The sequence below is a fragment of the Panthera tigris genome, chromosome B3 (genome assembly GCF_018350195.1).
Source record: "Panthera tigris isolate Pti1 chromosome B3, P.tigris_Pti1_mat1.1, whole genome shotgun sequence".
Lineage (NCBI taxonomy): Eukaryota > Metazoa > Chordata > Mammalia > Carnivora > Felidae > Panthera > Panthera tigris.
Genome location: NC_056665.1, coordinates 80,609,642 through 80,631,523, shown reverse-complemented (window position 1 = coordinate 80,631,523; position 21,882 = coordinate 80,609,642). Strand labels below are relative to the sequence as shown.

At 36.2% G+C, this 21,882-nt stretch overlaps 2 protein-coding genes and 1 non-coding gene across 8 annotated transcripts in view; 2 read left to right on the top strand and 1 right to left on the bottom strand.

Moving 5' to 3' along the window:
* The window catches only part of HECTD1 (HECT domain E3 ubiquitin protein ligase 1), a 93,169-nt gene that overhangs the window by 15,089 nt on the left and 56,198 nt on the right, over window positions 1-21,882 (top strand). For all 6 annotated transcript variants that reach the window (XM_042989510.1, XM_042989508.1, XM_042989507.1 and 3 more), the window contains exons 3-10: window positions 6,196-6,430; window positions 9,933-10,160; window positions 11,115-11,396; window positions 11,493-11,763; window positions 12,286-12,362; window positions 12,448-12,546; window positions 15,188-15,302; window positions 15,937-16,111. In XM_042989510.1, the coding sequence (XP_042845444.1) occupies window positions 6,196-6,430; window positions 9,933-10,160; window positions 11,115-11,396; window positions 11,493-11,763; window positions 12,286-12,362; window positions 12,448-12,546; window positions 15,188-15,302; window positions 15,937-16,111 (1,482 nt within the window). The remainder of the gene's footprint in view (window positions 1-6,195; window positions 6,431-9,932; window positions 10,161-11,114; window positions 11,397-11,492; window positions 11,764-12,285; window positions 12,363-12,447; window positions 12,547-15,187; window positions 15,303-15,936; window positions 16,112-21,882) is intronic.
* Window positions 16,802-17,420, top strand: LOC102972447 (elongin-C-like). The gene has a single exon (XM_042989527.1). It carries the CDS (start codon window positions 16,994-16,996, stop codon window positions 17,297-17,299), a length of 306 nt encoding a protein of 101 aa, XP_042845461.1. The 5' UTR covers window positions 16,802-16,993; the 3' UTR covers window positions 17,300-17,420.
* On the bottom strand, window positions 20,077-20,217 carry LOC122239968. Its single transcript, XR_006219353.1, has one exon. It is a non-coding gene; the product is annotated as a small nucleolar RNA SNORA15 (small nucleolar RNA).

Genomic DNA, 21,882 nt, shown 5'->3' with positions numbered 1-21,882 from the left:
TCTCTGGCTCACAACGACCCTCTTTCTTGGTTCTGAGTTTTTGTTCTGTGCTCCTGCTACATAGTTTGGGGACTTGCCTCATCCAGGGGTCAAACCAGGAAAGAAAAGAGGAAAGGAAAAAGCGCCTGAAACTCACTTCCATCATGGGTCTTTATTTAAGTTTTGACTTCCTATCTAGTCTACCTGCTGTGTACTTTTCCGAGTCCTCAGATACTTTTTTTTTTCCCCGGTAAGTTTATTTTGTGAGATAGAGAACACAAGTGGGGGAGGGGCAGAGAGAGGGAGAGACAGAATCCCAAGCAGGCTCTGTGCTGAAGGCACAGAGCCTGACATCAGGCTTGAATTCACATACCATGAGATCATGACCTGAGCTGAGATTAAGAGTCAGATACTTTACCGACTGAGCCACCCAGGTGTCTCAGTTGCTTTTTTTGTTCTGTCCAAGGTTTTTGGTTGCAATCATTGGGAGAAATAGGCTGTAATAAGCTTAGTGAAGTTGACTTGTCCCAAACTTTAAATTTATTTTCTGGGAATTACAAAATACGTTTGTTTCAAAAATTTGAAAAAAAATCAGAAAAGGAAGTTTAGAGAATGAGAAATTTGGGAAATTCAGAAGAGTTTAAAGAAGCTTAGAATTTCTCTAATTTTCAGAGAAATTATCTATAACTGCACCATTCCTCTAGTTTTTTCTCAGGATATTTTTACACAAACACTAATGGCTATGAGTTTTTTCACTTATTTTATATTTCTCTTAAACAATATTTGTATCATAAGTTTTCAGTAAGTACCTTAATAAAACCTTCATAACCTGTCATACAATTATGTCATATACTTAATTATGCCCTTGTTATTAGATATATATAGTTCATATCACTGAAATCTTTGTACATTTTTGTCTGATAACTTTTTTGAAGTCTTGAATTCACAACTATATATAAAAGGAAATCAAAATTTCCTTATTTGTTTGAAATATGTAATTATTTTTAGAAATCTGACCAAATGTGTTTGTATATAATTATCTTCTTAGAACCACCTTCAAAATGGTACTGCATTTGATAGAGGACCTTGTGGTTTTGGGTTGTTTTGAACTTTACAGTTTATTGTAGGAAAATCCAATTGAAGATAATGTTACAGATTTTCATTCCTTGGAGCAATGAATGAGTAGGTTTCTAAATTTTCATTTTTATCTTTTAAGAGAAATTGGAATGGAAATTTTAAAATGATGTTTATATTTGCCCAGCATGGTTTTGTATCTACCTCAAGTATGTGTTCATACAGAAATAAGGTCTGTATTAGAAATACAGGAATAAAATATGAATGATTGGAGGAGCACCTGAGTGGCTCATTCAGTTAAGCATCTGACTCTTGATTTTGGCTCAGGTCATGGTCTCATAGTTCATGGGTTTGATCCTCCCATCAGACTCTGTGCTGACAGTGCAGAGCCTGCTTGGGATTCCCTCTCTCTCTGTCTCTGTCTCTCTCGCTCTCTTGCCCTCTCGCCCTCCCTGCCTCTCTCTCTCTTTCTTAACTTTTTTTTTTTAATGTTTTTTTAATTTATTTTTGAGACAGAGAGAGATAGAGCATGAGCATAGGAGGGGCAGAGAGAGAGGGAGACACAGAATCTGAAGTAGGCTCCAGGCTTCAAGCTGTCAGCACAGAGCCTGACGCGGGGCTTGAACTCACAGACTGTGAGATCATGACCTGAGCTGAAGTTGGAGGCTTAACTGACTGAGCCACCCAGGCACCCCCCTCTCTCTCTTCCAAAATAAATAAATACACTTTAAAAAATGAAAAAAATATACTTTAAAAAAATATGAGTGAGTGAATTCATTTTGGAATTTACTTGGTAATTTTTTATTATTCTCATCAGAAACTCTTTGTGTCCTGAAGTGTTTGTATATATGTATGTGTGTGTGTGTGTACAGCTTTAGGTTCTTTATTTTCTTGGTGAGGGGTTGAATAATTCTGTGTTTAATATAATTAAAAAAAATTTTTTAATATGAAATTTATTGTCAAATTGGTTTGCATACAACACCCAGTGCTCATCCTAACAGGTGCCCTCCTCAATGCCCATCACCCACTTTCCCCTCCCTCCTACCCCCCATCAACCCTCAGTTTATTCTCAGTCTTTAAGAGTCTCTTATGGTTTGCCTCCCTCCCTCTCTAACTTTTTTTCCCCCCTTCCCTTCCCCCATGGTCTTCTGTCAAGTTTCTCAGGATCCACATAAGAGTGAAAACATATGGTATCTGTCTTTCTCTGTATGACTTATTTCACTTAGCATAACACTCTCCAGTTCCATCCACATTGCTACAAAAGGCCATATTTCATTCTTTCTCATTATTTATTTTTGAGAGAGAGAGCGAGCAGGGGAGAGGCAGAGAGAGAGGGAGACACAGGATCTGAAGCAGGCTCCAGGCTCTGAGCTGTCAGCACAGAGCCTGATGTGGGGCTCAATCTCACCCACCGTGAGATCATGATCTGAGCTGAAGTCTGACACTTAACCAACTGAGCCACCCAGATGCCCCATTCTGTGTTTAATTTTAAAAGTTTATTAATTTTATTGTGGCCAGTCAAATTTTATGAAGTTTTATTTTATCTTATGAAATGTTTATTTATTTTGAAAGAGAGAACATGAGCACAGGAAGAGCAGAGAGAGAAGGAGAGAGAGAATGCACTGTTAGTGCAGAGCCTGATGCAGGGCTTAAACTCACAAACCATGAGATCATGACCTGAGCAGAAATCAAGAGTTGGATGCTTAACTGGCTGAGCCACCCAGACACCCCAATGCTAGGCATATATCTTATGTGGATGTCTAAGTAGCTATTTGAATAGTCCAAACAAGAGTTTGAGGTTGGCTTGTAAAAGATGATTGAGAGAAGTGGACAGATTTAGGATATATTTTAGAGGGAAAATTGGTGTGATTTAACTTATGGATTGGATGTGTAATGTGAGGAAAATAGGGGAAAAACTAAGGATGATTCTTAGGTTTCTGGCCTTTTGAATGGTTGTAATAATCACAAAGATGATGATTTGGGAGTGGAGGAACATAGCAGGAGTTTTGTTTAGGATATGCTCTTTTTAAGGTGCCTGTGATAACCATAAAGTTGAGGTTGAGTTCAATGACCAAGTTGAATTATCTATCAACATAGGGTTTCTCTTAAAATGATATAAGAAATTCTCGGTCAACTATACTTAAAAAAAAAAAAAAAGATTAAAAAAAAATCCCTAACCAACAACTGAAGGCACAGTTTTAAGGTATTACATGTTAATATTACAATGGTTGTTTTAAAGCAGGAAAACCAGTAGAGTATGTTAAGAAACAATACTTGTTTTAAAAAAAAATACTTGTTAGTGATTTTTTTTAGTTCATTATCAACTTTTAAGTAATATAAGTATAGTTCTTTCAACTGTTTTGTGTTTTTTAGAGATCATTAATTAATATTGGCATGTTTTTCCCTGCCTTTTTGCTCAGTTTATAGTTGATTTGTATTGAGATTTTGTAATTTGCTTTGATTCTAAACACTTTTTTTTTTAATGTTTATTTTTGAGAGAGAGAGAGAGAGAGCAAGCATGAGAGGGGGAGGGACAGAGAGAAAGGGAGACAGAATCTGAAGCAGGCTCCAGGCTCTGAGCTGTTAGCAACAGAGCCTGATGTGGGGCTCAAACTCATAAACTGCAAGATCATGACCTGAGCCAAAGTCGGGCGCTTAATGAGCTGAGCTTTCCAGGTGCCCCTGCTCTGATTCTAAATTAAAAAATTAGTGATTTTATATATGAAAATGCCTAAATACTTTCTCATTGTTGAAAAAGTAAGGAGCCATAAAAAGAATTATTTTTCTGCCCATTTGTACAGCCCATGTTCTGTACTATAATTTTAGAAAGTTCATGAAGCAGGTTTTCACTCTACCTGACATAAAGTAAGCTCTTATGTGTTCTGACCATCTTTATTTTTCTCTTGGTAATAAAATTGATCACAGTTAAAATCTGAGAACCTATGTTTAGAAATTTTTGTTTTTTTAAACTGTCCCCTACCCATACTTGTTCAGAAGATTTGTCATATTTTGGAGGACACAGCAGGGAATATAGTCCCCAAATTGGCAAATACTACATTTCCACATGAAATATAGAAAAGTTACACTAAACATTTGTTTTCTGTTAATTTTTTGGTGGGCAGTTTTTGTACTGGGTAAGAAAGATGAATAATTAAAATTTTTAATGTAAAGCATGTGGTAGATCAGTTCTTGTCCTTTGAATCAAGGACTGTCTGCTTCAGCATCTTATTTTTTATTCAAAAGTTACTGTTTTCTAAAGAAAAAAATAGTTTTAAAAACTGTGTTGTTGGGTGAGCCTGGGTGGTTCAGTCAGTTGAGTGTCCAACTCTTGATCTCAGCTTAGGTCATGATCTGATGGTTTGTGGGTTTGAGCACCGCTTTGGGCTCTGTGCTGATGGTGCAGAGCCTGCGTGGTATTCTCTTTCTCCCTCTCTGTCTTCCCCTCCCCTGCGTGTGCATGCGCACATGTTCACATGCTTTCTGCCTCTCAAAATAAATGTAAAAAAAAAAAAAGACTATGTTGTTCCCCAATAGTATTAACATTTTTATAGTCTCTTTTCATTTCTTCAGTTTACTACATATGCATAGGTAGACAGCAGCAAAAGTGCTTTAAGATTCTGATATGCTAGTCAGTCTTCTGATCTTACCTCTAAAAAAATTAAGCATTTTTTTAATCTTACCTGAGAGCTAGAGGACTATCTCTTATAATGTTGCCTCAGAGCATTTCCTGCTCAGGAAGATTACAAGTGACTGTGTGACAGAGATTGCTAGTGTTGTGGACTAATAAAAACCACCTGTGTTTAATCAATGACTGGTAAATCATGGAATGCAAGAGATTTTTTTTTTTTTAGCTTATTTATTTTGAAGTGAGAGTGATAGCAGAGGAGGGGCATAGAGGGAGAGGGTGGGACTGAGATAGAGAGGGTGAAGTGGCGATAGAGAGGGAGAGAAAGAATCCCAAGCAGGCTCCACACTGTGAGAGCAGAGCACTACGAAGGGCTCAATCTCATGAACTGAGTGATGATGTCCTGAGCTGAAATCAAGAGTCAGATGCTTAACAGACTAAGACATCCAGGTGCCTCTGCAAGAGATCTTCTGAAATCTTTGGTACTATTCCTGCTGGTGGACTCCTTAAGTTAAGATCATCTAAGCAGATTAAGAGTAGAGTTGCTTTGATGTTCATACAGATAGTTTTAAAGGTACGCACACAAAAATTTGGAGGACAAAGTAATTGCACTAAAACATTTAGAGCACACTACCTTTTGTGTTATCTGTAGTCCATTTAAAGCTTAGTTTGTGCAGAGAAGTTAGAATAATGTATTTGATTTCATGTAACTGAGATTTCTATGAAATGTAAATCATGGTCTTTCATATTTTAAGTGTTGATAAAATATAGGGGATATTATTGGTACCTCACAAATTCTACTTTTGATAAAACTGTTTTATGCAGGTTTATATTAGCAGGCATTAGACTATTCATAGGAGGGAGGGAGAGCTAAAGTTAATTAGTTTAATACGGTTCCAATGTACTGAGCTAAGTGTTTATATAATTTTATTTAATTTTTGTAACATCCATATAAAGTAGGTATTCTTTAGATATTATCTTTGCTTTACAAATGGGGAAATTGGACCAGAAAGATTACAAAGTTGTATGTTTTCCCTTTGTCTGTTAAACCCCAAATCAGTACTTGTTCCCATAAAACAGGAATTGAATGATGTTCCTGGCCTTCAGGACCTTTTAATGTAAATAAGGAAATAAAATGATAGATTACATAGCATGGGCACTGTTTGTATGAGGTCTTAGGAACATGAAAGTACCACTTAGCTATCTGAAGAGGTTAGGGAAGGTTTTACAGAGGAGTTGATGTTCGAGCTGAGTATTGAGTAGGAATTTTTTTTAACGGGGTTTCAAGATAATGCTGCTACTTTAAACTGCTAACTTGATATTTTCAGCAGTGATGAAATTAGCATGTGAGAATTGTTATAGAAACAAAAGCATTGTGAGAAATACTGCCTAATACACATGCAGACACAGTATAAAACGTGCTGTATTATGTTACAGTTTTTATTTATTATTTTGTTAATATTTTGATGTGAAGAATTTAGTAATTCTAGGTGTAATATGATTTTTTTTCACTACAGATGTCCTCCTCGCACTTTCTTACCAGCCCTCTGCAAAATTTTTCTTGATGAAAGTGCTCCGGACAATGTGTTAGAGGTGACAGCCCGTGCCATCACATACTACCTGGATGTATCTGCAGAATGCACCCGAAGGATTGTTGGGGTTGATGGAGCTATAAAAGCACTTTGTAATCGTTTAGTTGTGGTCGAACTTAATAACAGGACTAGCAGAGACTTAGCTGAACAATGTGTAAAGGTAAGTCTTTGTTATTTATTGGCCCATTTGAAGGTCACTTAGAGAATAAAAAATATATTTTGCTAAAAAAATTCTTTCATTATTCTTTGAGAGTGGTTGACAGCAATGGAAATCACGGTCCTTGTGGCACTGGAGAAGATCCTGTGTGGTTTGGGGAAAGAAATCTTATCTTTGATGGAAAATTGTGGGTCACTCACTGCTCATGCGCTTCTGTGCTGGCTCTTGGGTTTCTGGTAGCCACAATCATTTTGAGATAGGTTATCCCTGTTGTTAGCCAAATGATTTTCTCTGAAAATAGTAATAACAGCAACCACAAGTAACATTGACTTTTGGAGTCAGACATTGTGCTGAACACTGTACATGTGTTCATTTAAACCTTCATGACAACTTCATATGACATAGGTGCTAACATCAGCATTTCTACTTTCTCAAATAATTCAAGCATACTTAAGTTGAGTAACTTCACTGGGGTTGATACAATTGTGGCACAGTCAAAATTTGAAGATTAGGAATATGAACATTAGGAAGTCTGGTTCTAGGGCCCATGGATTTAACTAGTTTTCTTCCTTCCTTTCCTTTTTCCTTGTTCCTCGTTCCTCGTTCCTTTCCTTTCCTTTCCTTTCCTTTCCTTTCCTTTCCTTTCCTTTCCTTTCCTTTCCTTTCCTTTCCATTCCATTCCATTCCATTCCATTCCATTCCATTCCATTCCATTCCATTTGAGAGAGAGAGAGAAAATGAGAATCCTAATCAGCCTCCACACCCAATGCACAGCCTGATTTGGGACTCAATCCCTCCTGGATCATGACCTGAGCTGAGTTTAAGAGTTGGATGCTTAACTGACTGAACCACGGTGCCCCTAACCATTTTGCTATACTTCTTTTAGAGTTAGCTGTTTTGTTTTCATTCCTGGTGGGACTAATTATAAACTTTGTGATTTTAAAAGCACCAGTACTGGGCTAGTGGCTTTATTAGATGTACTTAATGAACACATACAGATTTTGTATGATTTTCTTTTTATGATTCCTGTTTCATTCTTGTTATGATTCTTGCTGCTCTAGGTCAGCAGTTTTCACACTTTCTCAGGATCACTTTACAACCTTACTATTGAAGGGCCCTCAAAGAGCTTTTGTTTATGTAGGTTATATATTTATATTTACTATATTAGATTTTAAAACAGAAATTTAGAATATTTATCTGAAAATAACAAACTCAAACAAAGTACCTTTAAAAATTTTTTTAATTGTTTTATTTTTTGAAAGAGACACAGCAAGCTGGGGAGGGGCAGAGAGAGAGAGAGACAGAGAGAGAGAGGGAGACACAGAATCCGAAGCAGGTTCCAGGGTCTGAGCTGTCAGCACAGAGCCTGTTATGGGGCTTGAACTCATAAACGGTGAGATCATGATCTGAGCCGAAGTCAGAGGCTTAACCAACTGAGCCACCCAGGTGCCCCTGTTAATGAAAATAATTATTTCTTGAACAAATAGAAAATTAGAACAGTAGCATTGTTAAGCACTTTTGTATGTCTTTGGTAGTGTCTGGCTTAATAGAAGACAGGTGGGGGGCACTTGGGTGGCTCGGTTGGTTAGGTGTCCGACTTCGGCTCAGGTCATGTTCTCACGGTTCGTGGTTCTAGTCCCACGTCAGGCTCTGTGCTGACAGTTCAGAGCCTGGAGCCTGCTTCAGATTCTGTGTCTCCCTCTCTCTGGCCCTCCCCCGCTCACGCTCTGTGTCTCTCTCAAAAATAAATATTAAAAAAAAAAAAAAAGAGGTGGATCGTCATACCTACTTTGGGATTCAGGCTGTTGCTATATCACACACAGCTTCTCAAAAACTCCGCTGTATACTCCCGAGAGAGTGAGAATGAAAAAAATAATTATGGTCATGGTATTGTATTAGGAAAAAATTTTTATTTCAAGGATTCCTAAAAATGTCTTCTTTCCACTTTGAGAGCTGCAGATGTAGGTGTTACTGTCTTGATTTTCTGCCTCTTCATATGTAGATTTATTTCTGTCTGTAGCCTCGGAGGAAGAGGTATATGTTTTCCTGTTTAGAGCTTTTTTTCTCTTCTCAGTCTCTTGATCATGTCACTTCATGTTTCAGGTCTGTTATTTTACTCCACTGTTTATTCACAGACTCATATTTTCATCTTGTCTCTTACACCCTCCTCTCCCTTTTTCTGTTTCCTTTGCAGATTATTGTTACTGATTTATTCTTTAGTGGTGATATTATATAAGGTTCTTTTTTACCTTCTTAAAACTATATAAATTTGCCTACACTGTCTTATCTATTAACATCAATACCATTCAGACATTCTTATCTGTAGGCCTGACCTCTCTCTAGACTCCATTTTCAAAGGCTTGTTGGACAACTCCAGCTAGATGTCTGAATTCATGATCTTTCACTACAGATACAGTTATTTTGATAATTGTCATCAACTTCACCCAGTCACTCTAAACAGAAACCTGTACTTTATCCACTCCACACATGTAATTCATAATCAAGTGCTTTTCTGATTTATTTCCTTTTGTTTGTCTCTGTTAACTGCCTTAGTTAAGCTCTCATCCTGTCTTGAATATTCATGCTTTAATTTTTTTTTTGCATTTGCCTCTACACTCTTTCTGTGCTGCATTCCCAGTTATTAACTAGAAACCTGATCGTATTATTTTTATGCTGAAAATATTTTTCTTGCTTAAAAAAATTTTTTTTTCTTGCTTAAAGAATAGTCTAAATTTCTGGTATGCTCATAAGATCTGTGGACTCTGTTAACTCATTACTTCTACCCAAACTCCTTAAACATCAACATAATTTAGAAATCAAAGTTGGTTTTTAATGTTTTGACCTTCCTAGAATAAGTGTGAGGATGATGAATAATGTAATAGCAAGCATTTAATGATTTTTTTAAATGTCTAGGACTTTTATAAACTTTTGCTTAGTTACTTTAATTGCTTAGCTTGCTATATAGTCCTTAGCATCTGAACCAATAGTGTCCAACGTGGTCGCCATATAGGACATTTCAAATGTGGCTACCCCAAACAAAGATGTGCTATAAATATAAAACCTACATGGGATTTTGAAGACTTAATACATAAAATAATGTAAGATATATCAAATTTTTTAATTTTTTAATTTTTGGGAGAGCGAAGAGGGGGAGGGTCAGAGATAGGGAGATAGAGGATCTGAAGTCAGTTCAGCTGATAGGCTGACAGCAGTGAGCCATGTGTGGGGGGCTTGAACTCATGAACCACGAGATCATGACCTGAGCTGAAGTCAGATGTTCAACCAACTGAGCAACCCAGGCGCCCTGAATCTATCAATTTTTTAACATTGATAACACTTGAAATGATGACACCTTGCATGTATTAGACTAAATTAAATATAATACTTCATTTTGCTCTACTTTTTAAAGTATGGCTACTAAGTAATTTAGAGGGTACATTATGTTTTCTGTGATGCTAGAAAATTAAAATTGGACTTACTGTATTCTTTTGTTAATTAATTGTAGGTGTTAGAACTGATATGTACTCGTGAGTCAGGAGCAGTCTTCGAGGCTGGTGGCTTAAATTGTGTGCTTACCTTCATTCGTGACAGCGGACACTTGGTTCATAAAGATACCTTGCACTCTGCCATGGCTGTGGTATCAAGACTCTGTGGCAAAATGGAACCTCAAGATTCTTCTTTAGAAATTTGTGTGGAATCTCTGTCTAGTTTATTAAAACATGAGGATCATCAGGTAAATAAATCACTGTTGTATACTTTGTATTCAAAAAGTGATTTTATAGTGTACTCTGATGAAGTAGAGGTAATTCTGTTTTCTTTTTCTCATTTTATATTTCTATACGGTATTCCTTTTATGTTTCGGCAGTGAAACATTTTTTATTAAAAAATTTTTTTAATGTTTATTTATTTTTGAGAGAGAAAGAGCGAGCAAGTGCAGGGGAGAGGCAGAGAGAGAGGGGGACACAGAATCCAAAGCAGGCTCCGAGCTCCAACCTGTCAGTAGAGAGCCTGACACAGGACTCGAACTCACAAAACGTGAGATCATGACCAGAGCCAAAGTCAGATACTTAACCAACTGAGCCCCCAAACATTTTAAATTATAAACATGATGAGTTTATTTGTAAAATTTAAACATTTCAGAAATATATAATTTTTTAAAGTTACCTTATACTCAGTGTGATTTGATGACTCAGCACAATTTTGTTGACTTTAGTTCTCATTGAAGTAAAATAACACAGCATTTAAAATCTTATATGTGTAAAATTTTTTTGAATGAGCATACTTTAGGAAATAGAACTGGACTTTTAAATGCCTTTTTACCATTCCATTTAGTTATTTTTGGTTATTCATTGGTTATTTTGGCAGCGTTGTTCATAATAATCGTATTTATTGAGCTTTCACTGCCTATCTGGATTCTTCATATATATCATCTTATTTAAGCTTGGACAGTGAATTATAAATACTATTACTATTACCCCATTTAACATATCAGGAAACAGCTCGTTAAGCAGTTAAGTAACATCCATAGGTCATAGAGTTAGCAGAATGTGGAGCCAGGATTAAAATCTAGACCTTATATCCTTTCTGTAGCTGCCTTTCTTATACTCTCAGTAATGAAATTAGCAGTACTCACCTTTAGCCCTTTTTAGGTGAATTTTATCCATATGCATATTCTTTACATCATTAGGTTTCAGATGGAGCTCTGCGTTGTTTTGCATCACTAGCAGACCGATTTACCCGTCGTGGTGTTGACCCAGCTCCATTAGCGAAGCATGGATTAACTGAGGAGCTGTTATCTCGCATGGCTGCTGCTGGTGGTACTGTATCAGGACCATCATCAGCTTGTAAACCAGGTCGCAGCACTACAGGAGCGCCTTCCACAGCTGCAGATTCCAAATTGAGTAACCAGGTGTCGACAATTGTAAGTCTGCTCTCAACACTTTGCAGAGGCTCTCCAGTAGTCACACACGTAAGAGTGTTTTTGAATCTTTGATTTTTAATCTTGCAGAAAAAGTGTTTTTGTATAATGCAAATATATTGAACTTTTCTCCCATTCCCTTTCTAGGATCTCCTGAGGTCAGAACTTCCGGATTCAATTGAAAGTGCATTGCAGGGTGATGAAAGATGTGTGCTTGATACCATGCGTTTGGTTGACCTTCTCTTGGTGCTATTATTTGAAGGACGAAAAGCTTTGCCAAAGTCTAGTGCTGGATCTACAGGCAGAATCCCAGGACTTCGCAGATTGGATAGCTCCGGGGAGCGCTCACATCGGCAGCTTATAGACTGTATTCGAAGTAAAGATACCGATGCACTTATAGATGCAATTGACACAGGAGGTCGGAAAATATTTTTTTAAATATAAAAAGAAAAATGTGTGAAATAAGGAATTATATGGGCAGTTTCTAGTTTTTAGATTATGGACAGTAGTTTTAGCAGTTGAGCCAGATAATAGAATGGCCATCCACTTCTGTATCCTCTCCCCATGTATATAATTACCAGCCTGGTACATGGTAAGACCAGAATAAATGCCTATTAAATGAGTAAATGAAATGAGTAAAGGAAACTTGTATCCTGTTGAGTTGTGTTATATAGTTTTTTTGTTCCTTATTTTATGTTTATTTTTAAGGCTTCCAGCCTGGTGAATCTTCAGTGGCTTAAACATTTTAGAATATTTTTTTTTCTTAGCAGAATTTGTGGGTTATTTACTACTGTACAGTTTACTTAAGTGTTTAAAATTGGCTCTGGATTTTGTGGTTAGTGGTTATTAATAACAGTTTTGAAATGGTTCCCACTGTAGAGAAGTTCAGTGTTATTTTGTTAGATTTTTAAAAACTTATTTTTCTCCTTCAAACTTCCAGCCTTTGAAGTAAATTTTATGGATGATGTGGGTCAGACTCTATTAAACTGGGCCTCTGCTTTTGGAACTCAGGAAATGGTAAGCTGATAAATAAAAGCTAGTGTTTTAAATCAAAGATAGAACTGTTAATAAGGCAACTTTATGATTCTTCATAATTTTACAGGTAGAATTTCTTTGTGAAAGAGGTGCTGATGTTAATAGGGGTCAAAGGTCATCATCATTACATTATGCTGCATGTTTTGGAAGACCTCAAGTAGCAAAGGTAAAATCCAGGTTTTTAAATTATTAATATTTAACATTTACGTGGTTCCAAAATTAGAATGATATAAAAACTTTTATTCTGATAAGTCATGCTTCCATGCCATCTCCATTCACTCCATTCCCCATTGCTCATTATAAGTAAGCATTTTTTATTTTTTTAGTGTTTCTTAGCATAGATACAAACAAATATATATGTTTATTCCCTCCTTATACAAAATGTAGCATGTTACATACACTGATCTATGCTTTTTTTCATTTAATAGTATATATTGAAGTCCTTTTCCTTTTAGCATTTGGGTAACTTTTTTACATGTGTATACTTACCCTATGTAGATATACCACAGATTTATTCGGCCAGTCACCTGTTGTTAAACACTTTGTCTTTTCTTTCTTACTCTTGGCACCAAGTAACCTTGTACATATTTGTGTTATTTTTGTTTATCATTAAAGCAAATAACTTATTTGCTGAAGAATCATAATATTTTTGACTCTTAGGTTAGCAAAGGACCTTGGAAAGTTCTTTTTACACTTAGGAGAGAAATTGAGGTCCAGCAAAATCAAATGATAAGGGCTGAATTGAACCAAATGTGAGACTGATCTAGGTCTCTAGAAAATTCATATTGTGAAGTAATTTGACACAGTGTAATGTTAGTCTGCTACTAAGTCAGGCACACTTGGATTCAAGTTTCAACTTATTAGTAAAAAGATTGTTAGCACTTCAGCAAAAATTTGACGTGAAGTTTTATCAATTAAATGTATGTATATTCATAGCATGATTATTGTTGTAATTAGAAAAAAATACATGAAAAACAGTGTAGCAGTCAACACATCATAGATGCTCAAATGATAGTTGCTGTTATTGTCTTTACACTATCAGAAGATTTGGGATAACAACTTCACTTTCTAACTTGGGAAAGGTGTTTTCTTCAAGGCCAAATTCTGTCAATTTGAATTGGTTAGTTTTTAGAGAGATTGATGCTTCTAAGGATAATAAGAAATTTATATTGACCTGTTTTCTTTTGACCTGTACTGTTTTGCAGTTATGAGTGGTTGAGTGGGAGAGAAAGAGCCAAATGAATTGTATCTAACCCTAACCTGTCTTGGTTATACATCAGCCTACAGTGAGCAATAGCTGCTATTACTAACAATGATATGATAGGTAGTACTGAGCACTTAACTCTGTGCTAGCCAGTGTCTTAGGTATTTAACATGCCTTATCATTTAATCTTCATAGATCCTTCTGGTTTTAATTGATTCTGTGATACACTGCCACTTTCCCTCTTCCCCCTCCATACACATTTTCACATCTCTTAAATAGGAAATGTTGTATAATTGCTGTTGACTGGATAGAAATTGCAGCATAGTTACCATTACCTGTTCATGCAACAAAAACTGTGAAATGGATTTAGTGATTTCAGTAAAGACTCCTGTCTGATAGAGGAGCGCTCAGAAATGCTGCATCATTAATGCTCTTTATGGCACAGATGATAGCATTGTTTGTAGAAATACAGATCTTGTTGATTTTGAATCAAAAAGTAATTAATTATGAAGAATTGTGCTCAGAATATGAGGAAGGTTCAGAATACCTTATAGTTCATTTATATTTTCTTTTTTATGTTTGTCCAAGTAATGTGTGAAAAAAATCTTAACTTTAAGAAAGTTCTTTCAATACATTCAAAACCCAAGCAATAGGAAAGCATGTTCCACAATTTAACTGGCATCTTTTTCTTTCTTCATGGTAATTAATGATGTATCTAATAATCTGTGGCATCCTAGATTTGGTAAAATACTGAATTATGATTCAAACCCCAGCAGTTTGGATTTTTTAGCCGGTACTGCATACTTTCCAGATGTGTTTATGTATTCACTTATTTGTCAGATATATCACATCATGACGAAGTTTAAAAAACTGCAGCTCTGAGACTGATAAGAAAAACATGAGACGTGTTCTCTGTTGGAACTTACAGTCTGCTAGGGAGAGAGTCCAGTGACCATTAAAAATGAGTGAACAGTAGGGGCACCTGGGTGGCTCATTTGGTTAAATGTCTGACTCTTGGTTTCAGCTCAGGTCACGATCTCAGTTTGTGGGATTGAGCCCTGCGTCAGCTCCATGCTAACAGTGTGGAGCCTGCTTGAGATTCTCTCCCTCTCTCTCTGCCCCTCTCTCAATTGCACTCTCTTGTCTCTGTCTCAAAATAAACACTTAAAAAAAAAAAAGTGAATAGGGTGAATTAGTATTTAAGACATAAATTTTGTAGTTTGTTCAAGGAGAATTGATTTAACTTGGTAATTGGTACTGCATAGGAAATGAGGAAATTACCATGTCACAAACTTACACTAGTACCTCTGCGTTAAAAAATATTGGGAGGAGTTTGATGGAGAAGATGATAGGTTCAGATGTGAATGTACTTCATTCGAGTTGTTAATAAATAACCAAGTGAAATTAATCTCTAATATTTTCAAGATATAGATAGACCACTTTTAGGTGATATATGCAAAAAACTAGTGATTTGAGTTGGTGCCTGCTTTAAGTAATTATGAGAATCTGAAATCCTTGGGTACAGTCTAATGATTGCAGAATTGGATATTGAAGAAATAAGGTGTCAGTTCTTATATTCAAATTAAATGCTTTACTTTTCTAGACTCTGTTACGGCATGGTGCAAACCCAGATCTGAGAGATGAAGATGGGAAGACTCCATTAGATAAAGCTCGGGAAAGGGGCCACAGTGAAGTAGTAGCTATTCTTCAGTCTCCAGGTGAGTGGCAAAATCTTTGTCTTTAAGCCATCTGCTATTACTTTTCAGCTTCACTTTTACAGACATAGCTTTTTGTATATATATTAACATTATATAAATGAGTTTTTTCTCTGAAGTCAAATAATTATGTACGTATACTTTCACATTTGATAAACCTTTAATAGTGTGCTATTTAGTGTACTTTGAGACTGTGAGTGCGTGATTCCAGAATGACAAAATCAAAAGTTTAAGGGGCATGGGAATGTCGTAAAGAATAGTTGGGGATTGTGTAGCTGAAGTACTTTGACCAAATTTTCAAGTTTTCAATGAGTAGATGAATGCAGAGTATTTATGAGATAATTTCTGGAATCAAGTGGAATATCCAAAATTATTTCCTTAAGTTGAGATTCAGTTTATTGGTGTGACTAATGTTCTTTAGTATTCATGTGCTTGCTTTTGCAGCTTATATGCAAAAAATTTGGAACAGTAGTATTCTTACAAATACCTTTGATAGATATACTATCTTAATTTCAATTTAATATTGTTAATTAGGGATAATTATAGTTTGAAATTGGGTACATTCATCTTAATGTTTTTTTTTTTTTCATTGAGAGAAAAAGTTTCCAAAAGTTTATTTATTGAATAATATCTGCAGGTGATTGGATGTGTCCAGTTAATAAAGGAGATGATAAGAAAAAGAAAGATACAAATAAAGATGAAGAAGAATGTAATGAGCCAAAAGGAGATCCAGAAATGGCACCTATATACTTGAAAAGATTATTGCCAGTGTTTGCACAGACATTTCAGCAAACTATGCTGCCTTCAATAAGGTAGTTATTCATAGTATTTGTGTTTACTAGTTAAATTATGCCATTTGTACACTATTGATTTCCTCTTCTAAAAGGATTGAACTTTATTTTAATATTGAAAAGGTATCATAAGTTAGATTGTTAGATTTCATAAGAAGTTAGGTTGGAAATTTGATTGGAGAGTTAAATCTTTTCTTCTGATGATCTGACTTAAGGAGTTTAGAAAGTGAAGAAGACTAGATTCCTAAGAGTTTTTGTAGCTCTCTGAATATCAACTCTAGAGAAATTTTGGTAAGTACAGCAAACATTTATTGAGCTTTATGGAGGCCTTTTAGGTAGAGGCAGTGTGAGATGGTTATTGGAAGAGTTACCCAAATAAATGGGACTTGGCTTTTGTTCACTGTACCCTTGCAGTTTAGTGAGGACGATGTGAGTAATAATACAGAGTAGTGAGTGATTAGACATACCATCAGAGTTCTCTGGGAATATAGATGACTTAACAGCTAATCAGGCTGTGCAAATTGGAGAAAATTTTAATGCAGAAGTGAGATTTAGGGGCACCTGAGTGGCTTAGTCGGATGAGCATCTGACTTCAGCTCAGGTCATGATCCCGCGGTTTGTGAGTTCGAGCCCCACATTAGGCTTGCTGCTGTCAGTGCAGAGCCGGCTTCAGATCCTCTGTCCTCCTCTCATTGCCCCTTCCCCATGCACTCTCTCTAAATAAATAAAACATTAAAAAAAAAAAAAAGTGAGATTTAGACCCTTGGCAACAGGCAGCTGGTCATGGTGGAGCAGCCCTGGAGTAGAGGCTGTGGTGGTGTGGGACCTTATGCAGTGGCTGCAGGGCTGATGAGAAACTGCTAAAGTTCCTGTGGAAGCAAATTAGAATTTCCTAAGAATATAATGGATGGAGAAGAGAAAACCCATGGTGCCTATGAAGGCACTGAAACCATGTATGTCAAATTGATATCTTACGGTCACGAATTTATTGTAAAAAGAGAACATGCATTAACATCTGGAACAATAAAAGCCATGTTGAGAGATGAAGTCAGTTTTAGAGAGATCCCCTCACATATGCTATCAAAAGTATACATGTATTTTATGTATAAGATTCGCTATACTAACAGCTCCACACAGATCCCTGAATTCCCAGTTGCACCTGTAATTGCACTGGAACTGCTGATAGCTGCAAACTTCCTAGATTGTTAAGTAAAATAAAGTATAATAAACTGTTAACTTTTTTCAGGATTTAATACCTGTACTTCAGCTAATTTTTTCATATATAGCATGTTGCCTGTGTGCAGTTGAACTTTTTATTTTTAAGTTTTATTTATTTTGAGATAGAGTGCACAAGTCAGGGAGGAGCAGAGAGAGGGAGAGAGGGAGAATCCCAAGCAGGCTCCACATTGTCAGCTGTCAGCTGATGTGGGGCTCAACCTACGAACTCTGAGCTTATGACCTTAGCCAAAGTCACATGCTTAACTGACTGAGCTGCCCTGGCACCCCTGTCCTCGGGTCTTTTGAATGGTCTGTTGCTTCATATCATTTAGGTCTCAGTTCAAATGTTTTGTCCACTGATCTTTATCCACCTAATTTAAATTTACCCCTAGGACACATTTCACATAAATTATGATGTTTTGCAGTCCTCATAGAGCTTTCAGTGTCTGAAATCTTGCTCTTCTTTGACTTTTGTTTGTTTTATTGCCTTCCCTCTAAAGTAAACTCCATGAGAGCTAGCCCTGTATACTGCTGCAAAGACAAGGAGGTATAGAATAGGGTTTGATACTTAGTAGGTAACTCAATAAATATTTAGTGCATGAGTGAGTGTGCTTTGTTAGCAATAGCAAGTATTTTAGTATCAATGGAGTATGTTTGGATTACTGTGATATGTTTGGATAGCTCAGTCAATAATATAAAGTAGGAGCCTTTATGACCTATGGAAGGCCCCTGTGGCCCATGCTAATGAGCATGGACTTTACTCCAGAGTTAAAGAAGGGTCATTAAATACCTGTGAGGATATTTGTCACAGTTGATTTTGTGATTTTAAAGATTACACTGGCAGCCCAGTGGAGAAAAAGACTGGGGGAGAGCAAGAAGGCTATTAAACAGTTCATTGTGAACTTCAAACATTTGCTTGGGGGCTGGATTGGTTCGGAAGGCTGAGAGATGGGTTGTATAAGGGATTGATGACCAGTTTGATACGAGTGATGAGGGTAAGAAAAGGGTGAAGAATGACTGCTGAATTTTTGGCTGAATGATTGAGAATTTTATTTTGGTCATTTTAAGTTAAGGAGGTCTTTAGAACATGTAGTTTCGTAGGATCAAGTGCCTAAGAGTTGACATTAAACTGCAAGCAGCATGCTTTAAGTAGGAGAAAAGTGTCAGTAAGACAATTCACTGTGAACATGAAGTACTTGGTTTTTATTCTTCTCCAAATAGCTTACAGAGATGTAGGTGTTAGTGGGGCCACCTTTTTTTTTTTTTTTTTTAATAAAACTTAGAATTGTCTTGAGTGAGCAAGTTCATTTTTGAACAAGATAATTTGACCTGAAAATTTTAGAGGACTAGCTGTCAGTATAATAAAAGAATCCTGATATATTTGGAGTAGAATTGCTTCATGATAAGGTCATCAGAAAATTATAAAGTATGCTACCATGTAAGAGGGTTCTTTTATTAGATGTTTATTTTGTCACCCTTTTAAATGTTTTAAGGTTATCTAAATGTAATTTTAGTTTAGTGCATTTGATGGCAAATTCTCCCAGGTAATAAATAGACACATTTAATTGTGGCAAGTAAGAAAGCCCAAGTTTTAGGTAAGAGCTCAGCCTCTGGAGTCAGTGCAAAGTGGGTCCAGATGCCAGCATTGCCATTTCTAGATAGGTGGCCATGAGCAAAGTACTTAACTTCTTTGATCTTAATTGATTTATCTCTAAGGTGGAGATAATTACACTAAATTCTCTTTAGGTAAAAGAAAAAAAATTAGATGTGATTAAGTGTTTAGCATAGTGCCTAATATTTTAGAGGTATTTGAAAAAAGTTCACTTACAGAATTATTTAGCATTATTTAAAAAAATTAAAAACAAGGGGGAGTAGGTTACAACCTGATTTTTTTACCATTTCATTTTAAGATTTATTTTAAAGTTTATTTACTTATTTTGAGAGAACGTGAGCAAGAGAGGGGCAAAGAGAGAGAGATGGAGAAAGAGAGAGTCCCAAGCAGGCTCTGCACTGTTAGTGTGGAGTCCCACACGGGTTTCCATCTCACCAATGGTGAGATCACGACCTGAGCTGAAATCAAGAGTTGGATGTGCAACCAATTGAGCTGCCCAGGTGCCCCTCATTTTAAGAGTTGAATAGTTGAATACTCAGCCTGTGTACTCTGATCATACTGTTAAAGGAGGGTCTACAATGTATGGACTTTAGCTGTTACCTGTCAATATTCTGTAATGCACAGTGTCTGCTTAGGAAATAAAAATCGTATGACAGATTAGTAAAGGCTTTTTTTTTTTAATTATTATTTTTTAATGTTTATTTTTGAGAGAGAGAGACAGAGACAGTGCACAAGCAGGGGAGGGGCAGAGAGAGAGAGGGAGACACAGAATCTGAAGTAGGCTCCAGGCTCTGAGCTGTCAGCACAGAGCCTGACGTGGGGCTCAAACTCACAAACTGTGAAATTGTGACCTGAGCCAAAGTCAGACGCTTAACCAACTGAGCCACCCATGCGCCCTAGGGCTTTTAAACAGGATAGCAATATCCTTTCTTTGCTTCCTTCCTTCCTCCTTTCCTTCTGTCCTTTTTTTTAATGTTTATTTATTTTGAGCGAGAGAGAATGAGTCAGGGAAAAGGGCAGAGAGAGAATCCCAAGCAGGCTCTGCACTGTCAGCACAGAACTTGATGCAGGGTTCAATCCAACAACCTGTGAGCTCATGACCTGAGCCGAAATCAAGAGTCACGCGCTTAACTGACTGAGCCATCTAGGCGCCCCTGTCTTTATTTATTTTTTTAAATGGTATGTTATGAACAAACTTAGCATACCATCTATTGTAGGCATTTTCAAGAGAAGACTTTACTTTTGCATGGTGTCTGGCTTTGTAAACTACTGAAAAAAACACCATATTCAGCTATGCCTCATAGGAGGGCAGTTTTAATGGTGGTGTAGTATGTAAAAACCTGATAGTATTCTAAGATTCTTCTCTCCTGTTAATGGAGATATAATTGTATTAGTTAAAAGTGTACAACATAATGATTTTATTTATGTATTTTTGTTATGATTAGACCTAGGACTGTACACTTTGTTTTTAAGGAAAGGCTGCATAGAATTTTGAAGAGGTTTGGTAAACAGCTTTGGAGTTAGTGTCAATAACTGGACAAAGATTGAGTTTACTTTTCAGAAATCGTTGAGGATCCAATTTTTTTTGAGAAAAAAGTAGGACTTGGTTGAATAAAAGGGGAAATTGTTCTTGGATGAAAATATTAAATATTATAAAGATATAAATTCTGCCAAAATTAATTCAGAGATTATGCCGTTTTAAAAATAACTACAGAGTTTGTTTTAGAACTTGACAGATCGTAAAGTTCATCTGGACGAATGAATGTGTGAGATTTTAATAATCTGAACAGCTAGTATAAACTTACAGTAATTAAATCTTTATGATAACTAGCATGAGTTTATAAATCAGTACAATAGTCTAGCCCCCCAAATTGAGCCAATAATATATAAGAATTGGATGTGTTATAATGGAGATTTCATAGATCATTTGAGAGAAGGGAGGGTTATTAAATGGCATTAGAATGTCTACTTTGTGGGGCGTCTGGGTGGCTCAGTCGGTTGAGCAACTGACTCTTGATTTCAGCTCAGGTTATGATCTCAGGGTCATGGGATTGAGCCCCACATCAGGCTCCTCACTGAATGTGGAGCCTCCTTAAGATTTTCTCTCTCCTTTGCTCCTCCCCTGCTTAGTCGTATGCATTCTCTCTCCCCCTGCCCTAAATAAATAAACTTAAAAAAATAAAAGAATGTCTTTTTTGTGTTTTGATGTAAAAAAATCAGGTTAGTTCTATACACTGTATATCTAACCAAATTCTAGGTGAATTTAAAGCAAATTTTTAAAAATGTGGAAAAAAATATTCTTGAATGTTTATCAGAATTTGATAGGAAGAATGACTTTCAAAGCTTGTTTGTGTTAGTGCTATCATGTTAAATTTATTTAGATTGTTATTCAAATTTAGTCTATTAAAAAAAAAAGCTACATATGAGAAACAATATTACCAAGAGCCAAAAAAGTACCAGCAATATAAATCCAAATAAATACTTGTTAGCAACTGTGACCAAGGGATACTGTTTTGTTTTGTTTTGTTTTGTTTTTATACAAAGCACACATAGAGGTTTTTGGTAAAAACGTAAGAGCCTCTTTAAATGAGCTGAAGACATAGCAAAGTGTTCAAGAAATTGACAGAAAAATATTAGGTATAATTATGGAGGTATAATTGGCATAAAATCTTAGGATTTTTAAAGCATATATGTCTTGGTGATTTGACATATGTATACCTTGTGAAAGGATTCACATCTTGTTAACTAATACATCCATCACATCACATGTTTATCTTTTAGTGTGTGTGTGAGAATGTTTAAGTTCTGCCCTCAGCAAATTTCAGTTACGTAGCATGGTGTTATTACCTATAGTCATCATGTTTTACAGTAGATCCTCACACCTCATTCATCTTACAGTTTCCTTACTCTCAGTCCCTGGCAACCACTTTTCTACTCTGTCATCTCTGTGAGTTGACCCTTT

Coding starts and splice junctions, on each gene's coding strand:
- LOC102972447 (XM_042989527.1), top strand. CDS start 16,994: ATGGATGGAGAAGAGAAAACCCATGGTGCCTATGAAGGCACTGAAACC.